At 38.8% G+C, this 18568-nt stretch overlaps 1 protein-coding gene across 4 annotated transcripts in view; it reads left to right on the top strand.

Moving 5' to 3' along the window:
• The window catches only part of DNAJC2 (DnaJ heat shock protein family (Hsp40) member C2), a 32967-nt gene extending 14440 nt beyond the window's left edge, over positions 1-18527 (top strand). For all 4 annotated transcript variants that reach the window (XM_047753913.1, XM_047753911.1, XM_047753912.1 and 1 more), the window contains exons 4-17: positions 5191-5289; positions 6797-6938; positions 8534-8614; positions 10260-10325; positions 11675-11766; positions 11847-11968; positions 12361-12510; positions 13821-13909; positions 13987-14056; positions 15366-15550; positions 16750-16850; positions 16974-17081; positions 17976-18130; positions 18394-18527. In XM_047753913.1, the coding sequence (XP_047609869.1) occupies positions 5191-5289; positions 6797-6938; positions 8534-8614; positions 10260-10325; positions 11675-11766; positions 11847-11968; positions 12361-12510; positions 13821-13909; positions 13987-14056; positions 15366-15550; positions 16750-16850; positions 16974-17081; positions 17976-18130; positions 18394-18468 (1535 nt within the window). In that variant the 3' untranslated portion in view covers positions 18469-18527. The remainder of the gene's footprint in view (positions 1-5190; positions 5290-6796; positions 6939-8533; positions 8615-10259; positions 10326-11674; positions 11767-11846; positions 11969-12360; positions 12511-13820; positions 13910-13986; positions 14057-15365; positions 15551-16749; positions 16851-16973; positions 17082-17975; positions 18131-18393) is intronic.
• Positions 18528-18568: the final 41 nt, after the last annotated feature.

The raw sequence follows: 18568 nt of genomic DNA, 5'->3' as shown, positions 1-18568 counted from the left end.
CTTAGAACTCAAAACCAAGTATATTTGGTCTACTTGCTGACCCCTTGCAGTATATGTAGATATCACTAAATATGCCTATAAAAGGATTTACACAAAAATACTCATAGCAGCCCTATTCACAGTATCCAGAAAATGGAAACCACCCATGTGTTCCTCAGGAGGATGATGTTTAAGTAAAGTGCTGTATATTCATACAATGGAATAGTACTCAGCAGTTTTAAAACATTACTGATACAAGATGGTGAATCTCAAAACATGTTGAAAACAATAAGTCAGATATGATGACGTACTATATCAATCCTTTTTCATGAACTTTAAGAACATGCAGACATTATCTGTAGTGACAAATCAGGAGGTTGTCCCCGGTGGTAGGAGGTGGGAGTTGACTGGGAAAAGGGTACAAGGGAACTCTGTGAGGGATGGGAATAGTCTGTTATTTTCTTTTGAGGGATGGTTAAACAAGTATATACAATTGTCAAAACTTACTGAACTGGATACTTAAAATCTAAGCATTTTTTAATTTTATTTTTTGTCTTTTTAGGGCTGCACCCACAGCATATGGAAGTTCCCAGGCTAGGGGTAGAATCAGAGCTGCAGCCGCCAGCCTACACCACAGCCACAGCAACACAGGAGCTGAGCTTCATCTTCAACCTACACCACAGCTCACAGCAATGACGGATCTTTAATCCACTGAGTAAGGCTAGGGGTCAAACCTGTGTCCTGATAGATACTAAGCATATTCATTTCCACTGAGCCACAATGGGAACTAACATTTTATTTTATTTAAATTTTCTTTCAGTAGACTAGAGGTGATTAAACAAACCAGAAAAAAAAAAATCACTTGGGAAATTAAATGTAATTTTTTTGGCCTAGACATAAACAAAAATTGTATTAATAGATTGTTTTTGTGAAAGAAGGATTGCTGCCTATCAAAACATGAGGAATGGTAGCTAGAGCTGTACCATCAGTAAGTTCTTTGCTTTCAGCTAGTATGTTAATTTTGTTTTGTTTTTGCTTTATAGGGCTGTACCTGCAGCATACGGAAGTTCCCAGGCTAGAGGTCTAATCAGATCTTCAGCTACCGGTCTACCCTAGAGCTACAGCAACTTGGGATCCGAGCCACATCTACAACCTACACCACAGCTCATAGCAACACCAGATCCTTAACCCACTGAGCAAGGCCAGGGATTGAACCCACATCCTCACAGATACTAGTCGGATTCGTTTCCAGTGTGCCATAATGGGAACTCCTGTATTAACCTTTTTTAAAAGAGGGAAGAATGGACATTCAATTCAAATAGCATTAAGGGAGTTCCCGATATGGCACAGTGGTTTCAGAATCTGACTGCAGCACCTCCAGTCACTGTGGAGGTACAGATTCTATCCCTGGCCCAGTGCAGTCGGTTAAAGGATCTGGCATTGCAGCGGCTGTGGCTCAGATTCAGCCCCTAGCCTGGGAACTTCCATATGCTTCAAGTGCTGCCATAAAAAGAAAAAAAAAAAAAAAGAATAGCACTAAGGAAGATGGGAAGATGGAGGGAAAAAATAGATAAAACAATATCTTAAAATAGATTTATAAGAAAAAACAATGAAATACAGAAAGGATGAAAACAATTATAGAAGATATTTTTAACTGAGACCACTGTTCAATGAATTGAAAGATTTTTGTAAACTTGGCTTTTTTGAAATTGAAGAAATTTAATTATTTCCTAAAAATGCTTTAGGCCTAGATGCTTTCTTTAGGTGATTTTTTTTTTTTTCAAATGTTTAGGAAATTGAAAGCTCTTATGCTGAACATAAGCTGTTTTTGGAACACTTCATTTGTGCTGTTAATGTAATCCTAGTATGAAAACCTGGCATTGAAAGACAAAACTATGGAGACAGAAGTTCATAGTTGTCAGGGGTTGGGGGGTTGGGAGGGGGATCAATAAGTGGAGCTCAGGATTTTTAGGGCAGTGAAAACATTTTATATTACAATGGATACATGCCTTAAACATTTATCCAAACCCACAGAACTTATCTGGTAAGAGTGAAAACCATGGCCGTTGGATAATTATGATGTGTCAGTGGAGGTCCACCAGTTGTAATGAGAGGGCTGCCTTGGTGGGGATGTTGATAATGAGGGGCAAGGCGGGGAGGGAGGCTGCAGATGTGTGGGGGCAGAGGGATCGGAGAGCTCTTAATCCTTGCAGTTTTGTTGTGCACCTAAAACTACTCAATTAAATTTTTTAAAACCTGGCAAAGAGCTTTTTAAAAAAACTACAGATATCATCTATGAATGCAATACCAAAAAAAACAAAAAACAACACCCAACTAAAATAATAGCAAATTGAGTTTAACAATACATTAAAAGAATAATGCCCATGGACAAGATTTCTTTTAGGAAATGTATTAACAAAATTAAATCTATAGATAGTTTACGTAATACTGTTATATCAATGTCATGCCTTAAGAAGAAAGTGAGAGTACACATCATAGAATTTTGTTGTTGTTGCGCTCTTGGCACGTGAAAGTTCCTAGGCCAGGAATCAAACTTGCCATGGCCTGACAATGCTAGGGCCTTAACCTGCTGTGCCACCAGGGAATTCCCATGTAATACATTTTAATATCCACTTCTTTTTTGAGAAATAAATCTTTGAAAAGAAATGAAGTTAATCCACTGCTCGGGTGAGTATTTAAGACTCACAGCCAACAAACTTTTAACCATGTTACATTAGTGACATTACCATTAAAACCCATGGAGGGGAGGGGGATTTCCTGTTGTGGCTCAGCAGAAACTAATCTGACTAGTATCCTTGAGGATGCAGGTTTAATCCTTAGCCTTGCTCAGTGAGTTAAGGATCCTGTGTTTGCAGACACAGCTCGGATCCCACATTGCTGTGGCTGTGGCATAGGCCAGCGGCTACAACTCCGATTCAACCCCTAGCCTGGGAACCTCCATATGCCTCGGTTGCGGCCCTAAAAAGACAAAAACAAAACAAAACCCATGGGGGAAACTTACCTGTGCATTACTTTTATGCTATTTGGGAGTTTGGGTCAGTGAATTAAAATATCAGATAACTCTTAGAAAGAAGCAAAAAATCATATTTGTAGGTAATAGAGGATCTGCCTAAAAACCCAAAGACTTGAGTCAAGAAACCAGATACTAGAAAAATACACAAAAATAATACACAGTTTTTGGAAGGTACCACCAAATATATTAGAGAGCTATAGCTGTTTTTTTATTGTATGAAATAATTTAAAAAAATTTTTAAAGTATAGTTGATTGTTGTGCTTAACAGCAAAGTGGCTCAGCCCACGTATGCACTCTCTATGTATATATCTATACATACATTCTTTTTTTTATATGCTTTTCCATCATGGTCCATACTCATTTTAAAAATAATTCTGGGGCATCAATAGGTAACCAGAAATAGACCCTAGTAGAATTTACTCTGATAAAGAAGACATCACAAATTAGTGGAAAAGAGAAGGATTACTGGATGATGTTAGGACTTTATATTATTTCATTAACTAAGCTTTTTGATTCTGACCATAGAAAATAATAAAGTTAATAAAGTAGAAACCTATCAGATTTTTGTAGGATGAAGGACCTTCTATGGTATAAGTACTGGAATAAACTATGAAGGAAATGATCAGTAAATAGGAATTAAAACAATGTTTTTTAAAAATACAAAAATGATCACAGCAGTTGGGAAAATCTTTGGCATTAAGCAAGAGGAATCAGGAGAGCTGGTCAGGCTGCCTGTGTCAGGGCCCAGCTTGGGCTGGACTTTGGACACGTTGCCAAGAGCTTAAGTAAGTGGTTATTTAACCTCTCTGTGCCTCCTTTCCTCATCTGTAAAATGAAGAAAAGAGTACTTTCCTCATAGAGTTATTGAGAAGATTAACTGGTCGGTCATACTGGCATATATTAAATGCTCAATTAGCCATTATTTATTGTAAAGTGACCAACACAAGCTGAGAAGAAAAAAAACTAAAAAAAACTAAATAAGAGAAACAACCAAAAAATTTATTGAGCACCAGTGATAATCATATTTGTTTGTTTATTTATTTAGGGCCTCCCCATGGCATATGGAAGTTCCCAGGCTTGAATCATAGCTGCAGCTGCCTGCCTATGCCACAGTCTCACCAGATCCAAGCTGCATCCACGACCTACATACACCTCAGTTCATAGCACCGCTGGAGCCTTAACCCTCTGAGTGAAGCCAGGGATCAAACCCGCATCCTCATAGATACTAGTCAGGTTCTTAACCCACTGAGCCACAACGGGCACTCCAGGCATGTTTTAAATAATTGGGTCCAGTGCTGGTGAGGCTGTGGTGTAACTTTTAGAAAGGGGCTTGTTCCTCCATTTTCACTCACTAACTTCCTTCAGTAAATACATCCTAAGAAGAAAGAGTCCTACATGCGGAAAACTACTTTTCCACAAAATGATTCAAATTAATGTAACTTACAATGGTGGAGAAATTGGAAGCAGTCTAAATCCAGCAGTGGAGTTCCCATCGTGGCTCACTGGTAATGAACCTGACTAGGATCCTGAGGATGTGGGTTCAATCCATGGCTTCACTCATTTGGATAGGGATCTGGCATTGCCGTGAGCTGTTGTGCAGGTCTCAGAAGCGGCTCAGATCCCATGTTGCTATGACTGTGGTGTGGGCTGGTAGCTGTAGCTCCTATTTGACTCCTAGCCTGGGAACTTCCATATGCCACAGGTGCAGCCCTAAAAAAGCAAAAAAAAAAGCAAAAATAAATAAATACCCAGCAGTAGAGAAGTAAACTATGATAAATCTACTTGAAACACTCTATTAAGTAGTCATTAAAATTTTTTTGAAGAGTTTGCAACAGCATGGAAAATGGAACTGCTATGAAGTTGAAACAATCAGAATTTAAATTGGTGTATATGATTTTACCTACGTTTTTAAAAGCCTGCGCTTAATGGAAAAAAGACTGTGGAAATACACCAAAATGTTAACAATCACTATCTTTTGGTGCTGGCACTTTGGCAAGTTCTTAAAATAATTTTTTCAGTTTTTCTGTAATTTCTGTTTAATAAGCATATATTTTACTGTAGGAGAAAATATCTTTTAGCTAGTGTTAGGCTTTTAGAAATGGCTCCATTTAACTCATGTTTGTTTTTAGTTTTGATGCCTAAAAGGACAAGTTATCTGAACCTGACTTATTTTGTAGATAAAGCAATGGTTTTAAAACATCACCCAGACAAACGGAAAGCAGCTGGTGAACCAATAAAAGAAGGAGATAATGACTACTTCACTTGTATAACTAAAGGTAAGAAAATGCTTTGGAGTCAGGAATTTCTTAGTGAAGATAATTAATTAATGGGATTGGATTTCCTGTGTGTTCGGTAGTTCACTTATACCATAACATTACTAGGTAATGTCTGGTTATTTCTGGTGCTCTTCCCCCAGAGCCTCACTACGCAAAGTGAGGTTCTCCAAAACAGCAGCATCAGCAACACCTGGCAGCTTATCAGAAAGGCAGAAGCTCAGTCCCTGCCCCAGACCTACTGAATCAGAATCTGCATTGTAACAAGATCCCCAAGGTGATTCTTATGAGAAGCTCATCCTAGAGTTAATTCATAAAGGTGTTATGCTTAATAATGAAAATACTAAGAACTTTTTCCATTTCAGACACTTTGTGGGACTAAATTGTTCTCAGATGTTTTGTTTGTTTATATCAAGAAGTTGACTTTGCATTGTGACTCAGCAGGTTAAGAACCTGACTAGTATCCATGAGGATGCAGGCTTGGTCCCTGGCTTCGATCAGTGGGTTAAGGATCTGGCACAGCTGCAAGCTGTGACCTAGGTCATAGACATGGCTCGGATCTTTCATTGCCGTGGCTGTGGCGTCGGCTGGCGACTGCAGCTCAGTGATTTGACCTCTAGCCTGTGAACTTCCATATGACACAGGTGTGGCCTTAGAAGAAGAGGGGGAAAGAATAAATAAATCAAGAAACTGATTCTAGGCGTTCCCTGATGTGTCAGCGGGTTAGGGATCTGACATTGCTACTGCTGTTATGCAGGTTTGGTCCCTGGAACTTCTGCATGCCAAGGTCAGGGCCAGAAAGAAAAAGTTGATTCTGAGTTAGGAACTGACTGTCAATGGCTGTCGATTTACATGGCCACACCTCATTAAGCAAATTAATAGAGGTAACAACCATTTCTAAATGCTTCCTTAAAAGTGATTTTACGTTTTGATACGAATTTTTAAAAAATTGTTTACACATCTTTTAAACTTATTCTTTATTGGCCCATTCTTAAACAGTGCTCAGGATGCCAAAGATCCTTCTGTCTTTGCAACCTTGGGATCTAACAGTTTTCTGGCTATTTCTTTTTCCTCAGAATCCTGCTTTCTTAGAGGTTGAGTGTTTATTGTTTTGTCATTTGCCTTCTAGAAGAGGTGTGTCAAGAAGTTAAGTCAGTTGTATTGTGGTTCCCATTGTGGCTCAGTGGTTAACGAATCTGACTAGGAACTTTGAGGTTGCAGGCTTGATCCCTGGCCTTGCTCAGGGGGTTAAGGATCCTGCATTGCTGTGGCTGTGGTTTAGGCCAGCAGCTACAGCTCCTATTAGACCCTTAGCCTAGGACCCTCCATATGCCAAGGGTGCGGCCCTAGAAAAGACAAAAAAAAAAAAGTCCATTTGTATCCGAAGAGCCAGAGCTATTACCTAAATCCTTCCCTCCTCACAAGCACGCAAAAATTTTAAATATGAAAAATAACTTAAGGAAAAAAAATTTGAGTTGTGGTGATGTGACCTTATGATTTTTTTCCTCAGCTTATGAAATGTTATCTGACCCAGTGAAAAGACGAGCATTTAACAGTGTAGATCCTACTTTTGATAACTCAGTTCCTTCTAAAAGTGAAGCAAAGGACAATTTCTTTGAAGTGTTTTCCCCAGTGTTTGAAAGGAATTCCAGGTGAGTTCTTGTTGGCTGGCTTCTTGTGGTTCCAGGTTTCTATTTTTTTCCTCTGATAGTAGTTTTGTTTTCTTCTTCCTCCTCCATTACAGTATCGAGCCCCTCTGGTGAACTTACTGTACGGATTTATTTTGCTGTCTAAACAGAAGTTCTTCCTTTCCTTAGTGAAATTCCTTTACAACTCATGGGATGTTTTTCTTTTAAATTTCCTTTAGGGAAAGGAAGAGTGGTTGACTTATTGAAGCGTGACGCTGATACTTAGGGGACAGTAGTTCCCGTTCTTTCCTCCCCCCTTTGTGTTTCATGGATGCACTACTACATTCGGCCCGTTATCATTTAGGAAAAGCTTTCATTCTGTTTTTGAGCATCTGATTTTCATAAGGTTCTCTGACAGGATGATATATATTTAAGATTAAAGCATATGTAATTTCATTAAACTCAGTTTTTAAAGAGAGTACCAATAATCTACAGTTTTTCATTCCACCTGCAATGGAAGGTTTCCTTAAAGCACATCTTGGCTGCATATTGGAATCGCTTGGAGAGCTTGCACAGTTCCTGATGTCTCGGTTCCCCCTGAGGAGTTGGTGATTTAATTGTGATTCTTTATTATTTTTTTTCATTTACTTAATTTTTTTTTTTTTTTTTTGCTTTTTAGGGCCACACCTGTGGCATATGGACGTTTCCAGGCTAGGCGTCGAATTGGAGCTACAGCTGCCATCCTACACCACAGCCACAGCAACTCAGGATCTGAGCCATGACTGTGACTTACACCGCAGCTCACGGCAACACCAATCCTGAACCCACTAAGCAAGGCCAGGGGTTGAACCTATGCCCTCATGGACACTAGCTGGGTTCGTTACTGCTGAGCCACGATGGCACCTCTCTAATTGTGATTCTAATTTAATTGGCATGGAATGCCTATGAGTTTTTCGATGCTCCCAGTTGATTCTAATGGCCAGGTTAAGTTTGGGAAGCACCTTGATTAGCGGTTTGACGCAGCCTAGTGTCTCATCCACCTTTTCTCTTCAGATTTATTTTGTGATAGGACTGAGGGTGGTAAAAATTATATGTATTGTACTATATTTTTTGGCGGAATGGTTTTATGGAGTAGAAAAACATGGGTCTGTAGCAGTCTCAGGATCCTTTCAGAGATGGTGGGTGAAGTGCTGAACCTCCAAATCTGACTCTTAGGGGAAGGTGGTGGCCACGAGGGGTAGAAATCTGTTTCCTTTGTGAGTATTCACATTTTTCACAAGGCAAGGCCTGCAAGTTGTTTCTGTACTGACTGTTAGTCCTGACTAAATAAGCTTGAAAAGGAAGCTAAAGCTTTTTTTTTTTTTGTCTGGCCAGCCTGGCAGCTGCTTCGACTGTGTAATTTACAGACCTGAAGATAACCTGATGCTTAGGACACTGTTCCATTGTTTTCTCCCCCATTGAGGCCCCCCTTTTATTGTACCTGCATTGTTCAGCAAAGCTCTGTCTCTTAGTTATAGAGGAAGTAGGTGAAGGGAGATTGTAGGGGGTTAGTTTTAAACTGTTGTTTTTAATAAATAAGCTTGTTGAACTCTTTTGCAGAATGTTTTTTAATATTTCAGGTGGTCAAATAAAAAAAATGTCCCTAAACTTGGTGATTTGAACTCATCATTTGAAGATGTAGATGCATTTTATTCTTTCTGGTGAGTGAATACACTGTTTCTAGGATGCTTTCATTTTTTAAGAAGAAAAGTATTCACTAAGTACTTGACTGACAATTATAAAAAAAGTAGTTGAGAAATGGGAAGATTGCAGAACCTTCACTGAACAAAAGCAGTCTGTTCAGAAATTTAAAAGATTTTTACAGGCTGTATTATCTCCTATGTAATATTTAGGCTTTCATGATTATTTTTCAGTCTGTGTTCTATTAATCAGATTTGTCAGTATCAAGCACACTATAGCAGTAAAAACTGAAAATCTAGGAGTCAATTGAATTCAATAAAAAATAAATTTTCCGAGTTCCTGTAGCGGCTCAGCAGTTAAGGAACCCCACTAGTATCCATGAAGATGCCGTTTCCATCCCTGGCATTGCTCAGTGGTTAAGGCTCTGGCATTGCTGTGAGCTGTGGTATAGGTCACAGATGCAGCTCGGCTCGGATCCCATGTTGCTGTGGCTGTGGCATGGGCCGCCAGCTGTAGCTTCGATGCCACCCCTAGCCTGGGAACTTCCATATGCTGCAGGTGTGGCCCTAAAAAGACCAAAAAACAAATTTTTTTTTTCATGTAGCTATCTTTTTTATTTTTAAGGGCCACACCCGAGGCATATGGAGATTCCCAGGCTAGGGGTCTAATGAGAGCTACAGCTGCCGGCCTACGCCACAGCCACAGCAATGCTGGATCCAAGTCACGTCTGTGACCTACACCCCAGCTCACGGCAATACCACATCCTTAACCCACTGAGCAGGGTCAGGGATCAAACCCATAATGTCATAGTTGGATTCATTTCCACTGCGCCACGATGGGAACTGCCTTCATGTAGCTATCTTTTAAAGTACTTGAGTACGTGACGAGGAAGTCACTGTCTTTATAACTAATTTTTAATAAACTGTTCAATTTCCATTTTTATGTGTGCTATATTTTCTCATTAAGTACTGGTAAATATGAAAACATAAAATCACTGTAAGACAAAAATGATAAAATCTGGCTCTTTTATCAGTTGTAGTTCCTCTTTCAGAGGATACAAACCGGATAAAGTAACTACTAGGTTACCCTTAAGACTGACACACTAGTGTAGGTGAAGGCAGGGAAGAATTTAACAAGTCCCAGGCAAGAGAGAAATCTGGTATTAAGAGGAGATAGCTGGGAGGTGGGATTTAGATTTAGAGATAAATATTTTATTTATCTATTTATTTATGCTTTTGAAGGTGGCACCTGCAGCCTATGGAAGTTCCCAGGCTGTGGTCGAATCAGAGCTTCAGCTGCTGGCCTCCACCAGAGCTATAGCAATGCCAGATCCGAGCCACACCTGCGACCTACACCACAGCTCACGGCAATGCTGGATCCTTAGCCCACTGATTGAGGCCAGGGATCGAACCTGCAACCTCATGGTTACTAGTTGGGTTCATTAACCGCTGAGCTAGACAGGAACTCCTGATTTAAAGATAAATATTTTAGACTTTTGTACCAAATACAATGTCATTTTTAAAAGAAGAAGAAAAAAGACTTGTGTAGTGTTAGTTCAGTATCAAAAGAGAGAGGAGGGGTCTATTAAAGTGTCTTAAAATTGTAATTTTAAAAGGAAGATTTTTTTCATTTATTTTGGCTTGACTTTATTTTTGTTTATATTAGGTATAATTTTGATTCTTGGAGAGAATTTTCTTATTTAGATGAAGAAGAAAAAGAAAAAGCAGAATGGTATGTATATAAATCACTAATAAAAGAAGATAATTATTTGGTTCTTTGGTATTTGTGGATTTTTGTTTGTTTTAAGGACTGCACATGCAGCATTTGGAGCTTCCCAGGTCAGATGGGGTCAAATCCGAGCTGCAACTGCCCGCGTTCACTGCAGCCACAGCAATATGGTTCTTTGGTATTTGTGATGATATGTTTTCTTTTGCATTTTCTCTTTGTATCTGTTTTAAATGAGTTTTTTTGATATTTTGAGATCCTATCTCACAAGTAAAAACAGATGACACCACATCAGTAGATGGTTATAGTATGTTAAAGAAATTGCCATGGAAAATCATTATCAATAAAGCTCAAGTCAGCAATTTTTTTTTTCTTTTTTATGGCCACACCTGCAGTAAATGGAAGTTTCCAGGCCAGGAGTCCAATCAGAGCTGCAGCTGCAGGCCTGCATCACAGCCACAGCAACACTGGATCTGAGCCACATCTGCGACCTACGCCACAGCTCACAGCAACTCTGGATCCTTAACCCACTGAGTGAGGCCAAGGATCGAACCTGCATCCTCATGGAGACTTCGGGTCCTTAACCGGCTGAGTCACAATGGGAACTGCAGCAGATTTTTTTTCCTGTAAGAAATTTGTTTTAAATTCAAATATGAGCTAAATTTATTGATTTTAAAAAATTAATAGACGTAATTTTTTAGAAGTTTTAGGTTTACAGAAAAATTGAGCAGATAGTACAGAGAATTCCCATACACACAATTTCCCTTGTAATATCTTGCTTACATTAGTATACATTTCTTAGTTAATGAACAGGTATTAATACAATATTTTTCTTGTTATTGAAATACAGTTGATTTACAATGTTGTGTTTCACGTGTATAGAACAGTGATTCATATACACACATACGTGTGTGTGTGTATATATATGTGTGTGTGTATATATATAGAGATATATATATATATATATATATTTTTTTTAGATTCTTTTCCATTATAGGTTATTACAAGATACTGAGTATAGTTTTCTGTGTTATATAGTAGGTCTTTCTTGGTTATCAGTTTTATATGTAGTCGTGAGTATCAGTTAATCCCAAACTCCTAATTTATCCTTCCCCGCCCTTTTTCTTCTTTTTCTTCTAGTTGCTTAACTAGTTTTATTTCTATTTTCCCTGTGGAGGGAAATTCTTGTGACATGAATGTTCCCAAAAAATTAACCAAAATTAATACTAAGTACTATTACCCTTTAATTTTAATAATGATTACCTGTCTACCTTTTCAGATATCACTTACATATAAATTTTCCTGTCATACTATCTATAAGCAATAATTTGTCCGCAATATTTTCTGTTTTATAGTCGTGATGAAAGGAGATGGATTGAAAAACAGAACAGAGCAACAAGGGCACAGAGAAAAAAAGAAGAAATGAACAGAATAAGAACATTAGTTGGTAAATATAATCAATGGTTTTTTGAAAGTTATTTAATTAGCTGTTAGAAATTCAAAAGATTTTAACTTTATTTCTGGTAGATAATGCATATAGCTGTGACCCAAGGATAAAAAAATTTAAGGAAGAAGAAAAAGCCAAGAAAGAAGCAGAAAAGAAAGCAAAAGCAGAGGCAAAACGGAAGGAACAAGAAGCTAAAGAAAAAGTAAGATGGCATTTGATAAAGTTGGACTTTAAATGTTCATAAAAATCTTCAATCTTCAGAATTATTTTAAAACTAATCTGGCAGAGAATTAGATATTACTTTGAATGACTCGTGACATTTGGTGTACTCATAGAAGGATCTTCCTTACCAGAAATTCTTACTGAGAAGAACATCATGTTACATAAATTTCTTAACACTATGCTTATTTCTAATACCTATTTTGCATTTCTAGTAAGTTTTTGTAGAACTTTACCGTCTGCTTTTCCTTCAGTCTTTGATAAGTCGATGTTTACCTTTTTCTAATTTATTAAAGATTTTTTTTTGAATAAGATTATAGAGCATTTAGGAGTTATAAGTTTCTTGTTAAATTATTTTATTCCCCATTATTAAAGCAAAGACAAGCTGAATTAGAAGCTGCTCGGTTAGCAAAGGAGAAAGAAGAAGAGGAGGTTAGACAACAGGCATTATTGGCAAAGAAGGAGAAAGATATCCAGAAAAAAGCCATTAAGAAGGAAAGGCAAAAACTTCGAAATTCATGCAAGGTACGTCAGACTGATTGAACAAGCATATAAGTAAATCAGATTGCTGACTAAGCCAGAAATATTTCTCACTATGCAAATATAATTAAACTGTTACACACATTTTATCTCAAAACAAATTTTTTTTGTGTTTTGCTTTTGTTTTTGTTTCTTGCTTTTTAGCGCTGCACCTGTGGCATATGGAGGTTCCCAGGCTAGGGGTCCAGTTGGAGCTGCAGCTGCTCGCCTACACCACAGCCACAGCATTGCAGGATCTGAGCTGCATCTGCGGTGTACACCATAGCCCACAGCAACGCTGGATCCCTGACCCACTGAGCAAGGCCAGGGATCGAACTCTTATCCTCATGGATACTGGATTCCTTTCTGCTGCGCCACAATGGGAACACCCCAAACAAATGTTTTCAAATGCACTTTTTAAAATTTCTGACATGTAGATTGAGTATGCAACTCTGATAGGGTTCGTTTTTGTTGTCTTTGGGGTTTTTTTTGGTTTTGCCAGCCTATGCCAGAGCCACAGCAACGCCAGATCCGAGCCTTGTCTGCAACCTACACCACAGCTCACAGCAATGCCAGATCCTTAACCCACTGAATGAGGCCAGGGATCGAACCTGCATCCTCCTGGATCCTAGTTGGGTTCGTTAACCTCTGAGCCACAACGGGAACTCCTGTTTTTGTTTTTAACTATCTTGCCATTTTTCAAACCTAAAAAAAGAAGCTGCTTACTGTTTTAGTACTTGCTGCATATTCAGATCTCCTTGATTATCTCAATGTCATTTTATATAGTTGGTTTATTCAAATTAGGATCTAAATAAAGTCAATACAAGTACTTTTCAATTCTTGTTCATCCAGGAACATCATGATGTTTCCTTCTAAGCATAATCTTTAGTAAGTTTTTGCAGATGCATGCTGTTTCTTAACACACTATCTTTTCCTCTAATTTACATTTAAAATGTCCCAGTAAATTGTATAGTTTGGCACACACTAGATAGAACAGGCAGCCTAACAAAGGGATTTCAGTTTGAGTCATATATAGAATTTCTTGGGTCTTAAGTGGTTGTGTGAGGAATCATTTTTTTATAACATCCAGAGGTCTTCTGCACCGTTGCCTGTTTGTTTTTGGCTCCTCCTTCCATTTGGTAGTGCTTCTGTCATGCTGGCTGGCCAAGGAGAGCCCTGAAAAGTGCCATGGAAAGTCGTCAGGAGGCCGGTTGTTCAACTTAAGAACCTCTTGAGAACGACATGCTTTGTAATTGTGGATATGCTCTTGAGTGCCAGTAGATGTAAGATGAAAATGTTTATGTTTACACTTCTAGACCTGGAATCACTTTTCTGACAATGAGGCCGAACGCGTTAAAATGATGGAAGAAGTGGAAAAACTTTGTGATCGGCTTGAACTATCAAGGTATTAACTATAGAGCTGCTATCCTGAAGTCTTCCAGTGGGCTTAGGATAAAGTTTCATCCCCTTTTTTCCTTTAAGCTTACAGTGCTTGAATGAAACACTCACATCATCTACAAAAGAAGTAGGAAAGGCTGCTCTGGAAAAGCAGGTAATAGAAAAACATCACTTCTACCTGCATTTAGCATTTAATTCTGCTTTAGTACTGTTTTCATAGTATTTCCCCGCCTGCCATGTAACTATAGGGACAGTTTCTCACTTCGCTTTGTGTGTATTTAAGTGTGTATGATTATTAACATATGTAGTTTTTTTGATTTACACCTTAATCAGTTTTTTCAAAATTATTTTTAGAAAAAAAAGCTATTCACTCTTGAACATTTTTGTAGGATAATATTTAGAAACCAAAAGAGATTTTTATTCTATCTAGTCTACACATTTTATTTTACAGATGAGGAAACAGGCCCAGAAATCCAGTTTAGAGCAACAAGTGTTAGTACCTGTAGAGCACTGAGCCTGGGCGATTTGGAGAAATACCTAATACTGTTGTTAGCACCAAGGAGTTCAAAAAGTTAAGCTAAATAGAAAAGCCTTAAGGACCGAAAGGTAGAGGATTTTTGGCAAATGCTATAGTTTAGATGGGAAGTTCCAACACCAGGTTGAGGCAGCCAGCGAGGCTGAACTATTAGGTACAGGTTGGAGTAGAAAGTTAGAGGGGGAGTGGAAGATGAAGTTGGTTAGGAAGAGTAGAGTAAGCAGGCTTTTAGTACCACGATGACCATTTCCATTACCATGGGTCTTTGAGTAGCACAGGTGTGCTTTTAATCTGGCATTTGTAGGCAGGATGCACTGAATCAGTGTTAAGTGACTAGTCACTGCAAAGCCTTGGGACTATGAGTGATGATGAGCATCTGAAATCTTTGGGCCTTGGTGACTGGTTCTAAGGAATTGAAGTGGGGACATGAGTCAGAGATGACTCCAAGATATCAGCTGACAGAAGCAACAGCAAGTAAAAGTTTTCTTTTTTCCATGTGTGCATGTTTGAAGATGATACTGGAAGTGACAACATAAAGGGTAGAACTTGAAGATAAAACAGAGGCCACTTTGCTGTGTTTTTACCTTGTTATAGAGAATAAATGAGGTTATCTGTGGAAGAATGGGTGTGAGCTTTGCAGTGGCCTTGTGGGTTTAAAACCTGCTGATTATAGACTTGGCAGGTGGTGTCCAAGGCAAGTAGAGGAATACAGGGTAGGTCAGGCCAAGGCTGCTTCTTGGTTCCTTGAGCACAACCTTTGCAGAATCTAGGCAACCTGGAAGCCAGAGTGAGGAAAAGCTGATTCTGGTTTGGGGGTTGGCCTGGGGGGATCGTAGGGTCCTAGAGAACCACAGAGCCCTAGCCAGAAAGGGTGTGTTGGAGTAGTAAGATGCTTTAAGTCCCTGACTTACCTCTGGTATTTGTGTAGATAGAAGAAATAAATGAGCAAATTAGAAAAGAGAAAGAGGAAGCTGAGGCTCGTATGCGACAAGCATCTAAGAATGCAGAGAAATCAACTGGCGGAGGTGGAAATGGCAGTAAACACTGGTCAGAAGATGATCTGCAATTACTGATTAAAGCTGTGAACCTCTTCCCTGCTGGAACAAATTCAAGGTATTGGCTTTAAAAATTTTTTTTTTTTGGTCTTTTTGCTATTTCTTGGGCTGCTCCCGCGGCATATGGATATTTCCAGGCTAGGGGTTGAATCGGAGCTGTAGCCACTGGCCTACGCCAGAGCCACAGCAACGCGGGATCCGAGCCGCGTCTGCAACCTACACCACAGCTCACGGCAACGCCGGATCGTTAACCCACTGAGCAAGGGCAGGGACCGAACCTGCAACCTCATGGTTCCTAGTTGGATTTGTTAACCACTGCGCCACGATGGGAACTCCTAAAATTTATTTTATATTTTGTATTTTTAAGGGCTGCACCAGCAGCGTATGGAAATCCCCAGACTAGGGGGTCCATTCAGAGCTGCAGTTGCCAGCCTACACCACAGCCACATCCAGCTGAGACCTGAGCTGTATCTGCAACCTACACCACAGCTTACGGCAATGCTGGATCCTTAACCCACTGAGCGAGGTCAGGGATCAAACCCGAGTCCTCATGGATACTAGTCGGGTTCATTACTGCTGAGCCTCAATGGGAACTCCAAGGTTTTGGTTTTAATGAAACTTCTCTTCACATCTTGGAGCCTAGGGATAATGGAGACAAGCATTCAAATAGCAGCATGTTACAGAAGAAACACCCACCCATACATGCATATCCATACATAAAGCAGGATGCTTTTCAGTTTCTTGGGAAATTAAGGGTCATGAGACATAAATCTTGACTGACATGTTGGCTTATTCCATCGTGGCTCACACTAGACACTAGGTTTTGTGTTGTATAGTTTGTCTTAATCCTTCTTTGTTGCTTTCTGCCTCAAACTGGAGCTTACTGCAAAGTCTAAGTTGAGAACTCAGAGAAGCCTTGGAGATACAGCCTCCCTCATTCTGTAGATGAGAAAACTAAAGTCTCTGTCTTCAGAATGATTTATCTCCCTAATATGTGTCCAAATGGCAGTATACGCAAATGTGTGCTTTTATTTGTTGCTTTTTACACAGAATTTTTAAGGTTTTGTATACACTTGAAACCAAAATTATATGCATAGTCATTGATTTAAACATGTAAAAAGCAAAAATCATAGTCCAGGAAATTGTAATAATTAGTCCATCAATTTAGAGCTAATTCTGTAGATATTGTAGCTAACACTTCATTAAAAATGTGGGATCGTTCTGGTCTTTGTTTTTTCCTTTTATCGGTTCCTTTAGGTGGGAAGTTATTGCTAATTACATGAACATACATTCTTCTTCTGGAGTCAAGAGAACTGCCAAAGATGTTATTGGCAAAGCAAAGAGTCTTCAAAAACTTGGTGAGTTAGTTTTGCCAAATCAGTTCCTTTGCTCTCTTGAATATGTATTTTAAAATAATCTATGCAATTTAATAGAAGACTAAATGAGATGATCTGTATTAAATTTTTTTTTCCACTTCTCAGACCCTCATCAAAAAGATGACATAAACAAAAAAGCTTTTGATAAGTTTAAAAAAGAACATGGTGTGGTGCCTCAAGCAGACAATGCAACACCTTCAGAACGATTTGAAGGTAATGAAAATTCTGTTTTTCTGTGAGTAGAAAATGTTAGCCATGTATGCATATCATGTGAGGATATACAAGATCCAGGGTCTCATCCAGCTAAGTTTTGTAACTAAGGAACTAGGTTTATGAAAAATCTTAAATGACTTGTGATTGCTGTTTTTGAACTCAACAGCCCAATTGTATATTTTAAATCTGATTTAAAAAACAAAATTCTGGTAAGTATAATGTTAGGTTGTGAGACTAGAAATAGAAGGCATTTATTTCCTTCTATGCTTAAAAAAGTCTTTGAGGTATTTTCCTGGGATTTGAGGTCTCTGAAGTTTTTTTTCCTTATTAATCCTTAGAGGTATATATGGGAGTTCTCTTGTGCAGAGGATTAAGAATCTGGCATTGGCACTGCTGTGGCTCTGGTTGCTGCTGTGGCCCAGGTTCAGTCCCTAGCCTGAGAACTTCCACTTGCTGTGGGCATGACCAAAAAAAAGGCATATATGTGTGTTTAATCTCAACGTGTTTAAGATTGCACATCACAGATTCAAAATGGCACTTACCAAGATATCTATGCACCAAAAGACTCATCTGGGAAAGTGGGCCAAGATAAACTTCTGTCAAAAATTAGGATATGGAGGAGTTCCCATCGTGGCACAGTGGAAACGAATCCGACTAGGTACCATGAGGTTGCAGGTTCAATTCCTGGCCTCACTCAGTGGGCTAAGGATCCAGCGTTGCCATGAGCTGTGGTGTAAGTTGTAGACATGGCTTGGATCCAGTGTTGCTGTGGCTGTGGTGTAGGGCGGCAGCTATAGCTCCAATTTTACCCCTAGCCTGGGAACTTCCATATGTCATGGGTGTGGCCCCAAAAAGGAAAAAAAAAAAATTCAAGTAAAGACATTTTTTAAACAGGTCCATGCACAGATTTTACCCCCTGGACAACAGAGGAACAGAAGCTTTTGGAACAAGCTTTGAAAACATACCCAGTAAATACACCTGAAAGATGGGAAAAAATAGCAGAAGCAGTGCCCGGCAGGACAAAGAAGGACTGCATGAAGCGATATAAGGTTGTAGATCTTTAGTTTACAGATTTCGTATCATTTAAGTTACATTTTGTGCTTATTTCAGTACCACAGTAGTCTGGGGCCGTTATTAGAAATAACCAACCTTAGAAACTTTTTAGCTCTGGTAAGTTAGTAAAAAAAAAAAATCAACCTTTTCAGTACAGATTTATCCAGTTTGAGTGTTTTTCATATTTATACTAAACACTGGAAATGTCTGCACATTCTGTTAACTTTTTAGTTTAAATAACATCTTTCTCCCTTCCTAGGAACTTGTTGAGATGGTAAAAGCAAAGAAAGCTGCTCAAGAGCAAGTGCTGAATGCAAGTAGAGCCAAGAAATGACTTATGACAATCTTTGTTGTGTGTGCATTTTTATAATAAAACTGAAAATACTGTATAAATTTTCATTCTTAAAATTATACTTTACTGTACAAAGTTTTCA

This window comes from Phacochoerus africanus, chromosome 11, assembly GCF_016906955.1.
Source record: "Phacochoerus africanus isolate WHEZ1 chromosome 11, ROS_Pafr_v1, whole genome shotgun sequence".
In the NCBI taxonomy this organism is placed as follows: Eukaryota; Metazoa; Chordata; class Mammalia; order Artiodactyla; family Suidae; genus Phacochoerus; species Phacochoerus africanus.
Note: the sequence above shows the minus strand (reverse complement) of the source record. Positions and strands in the feature narration are given on the sequence as shown.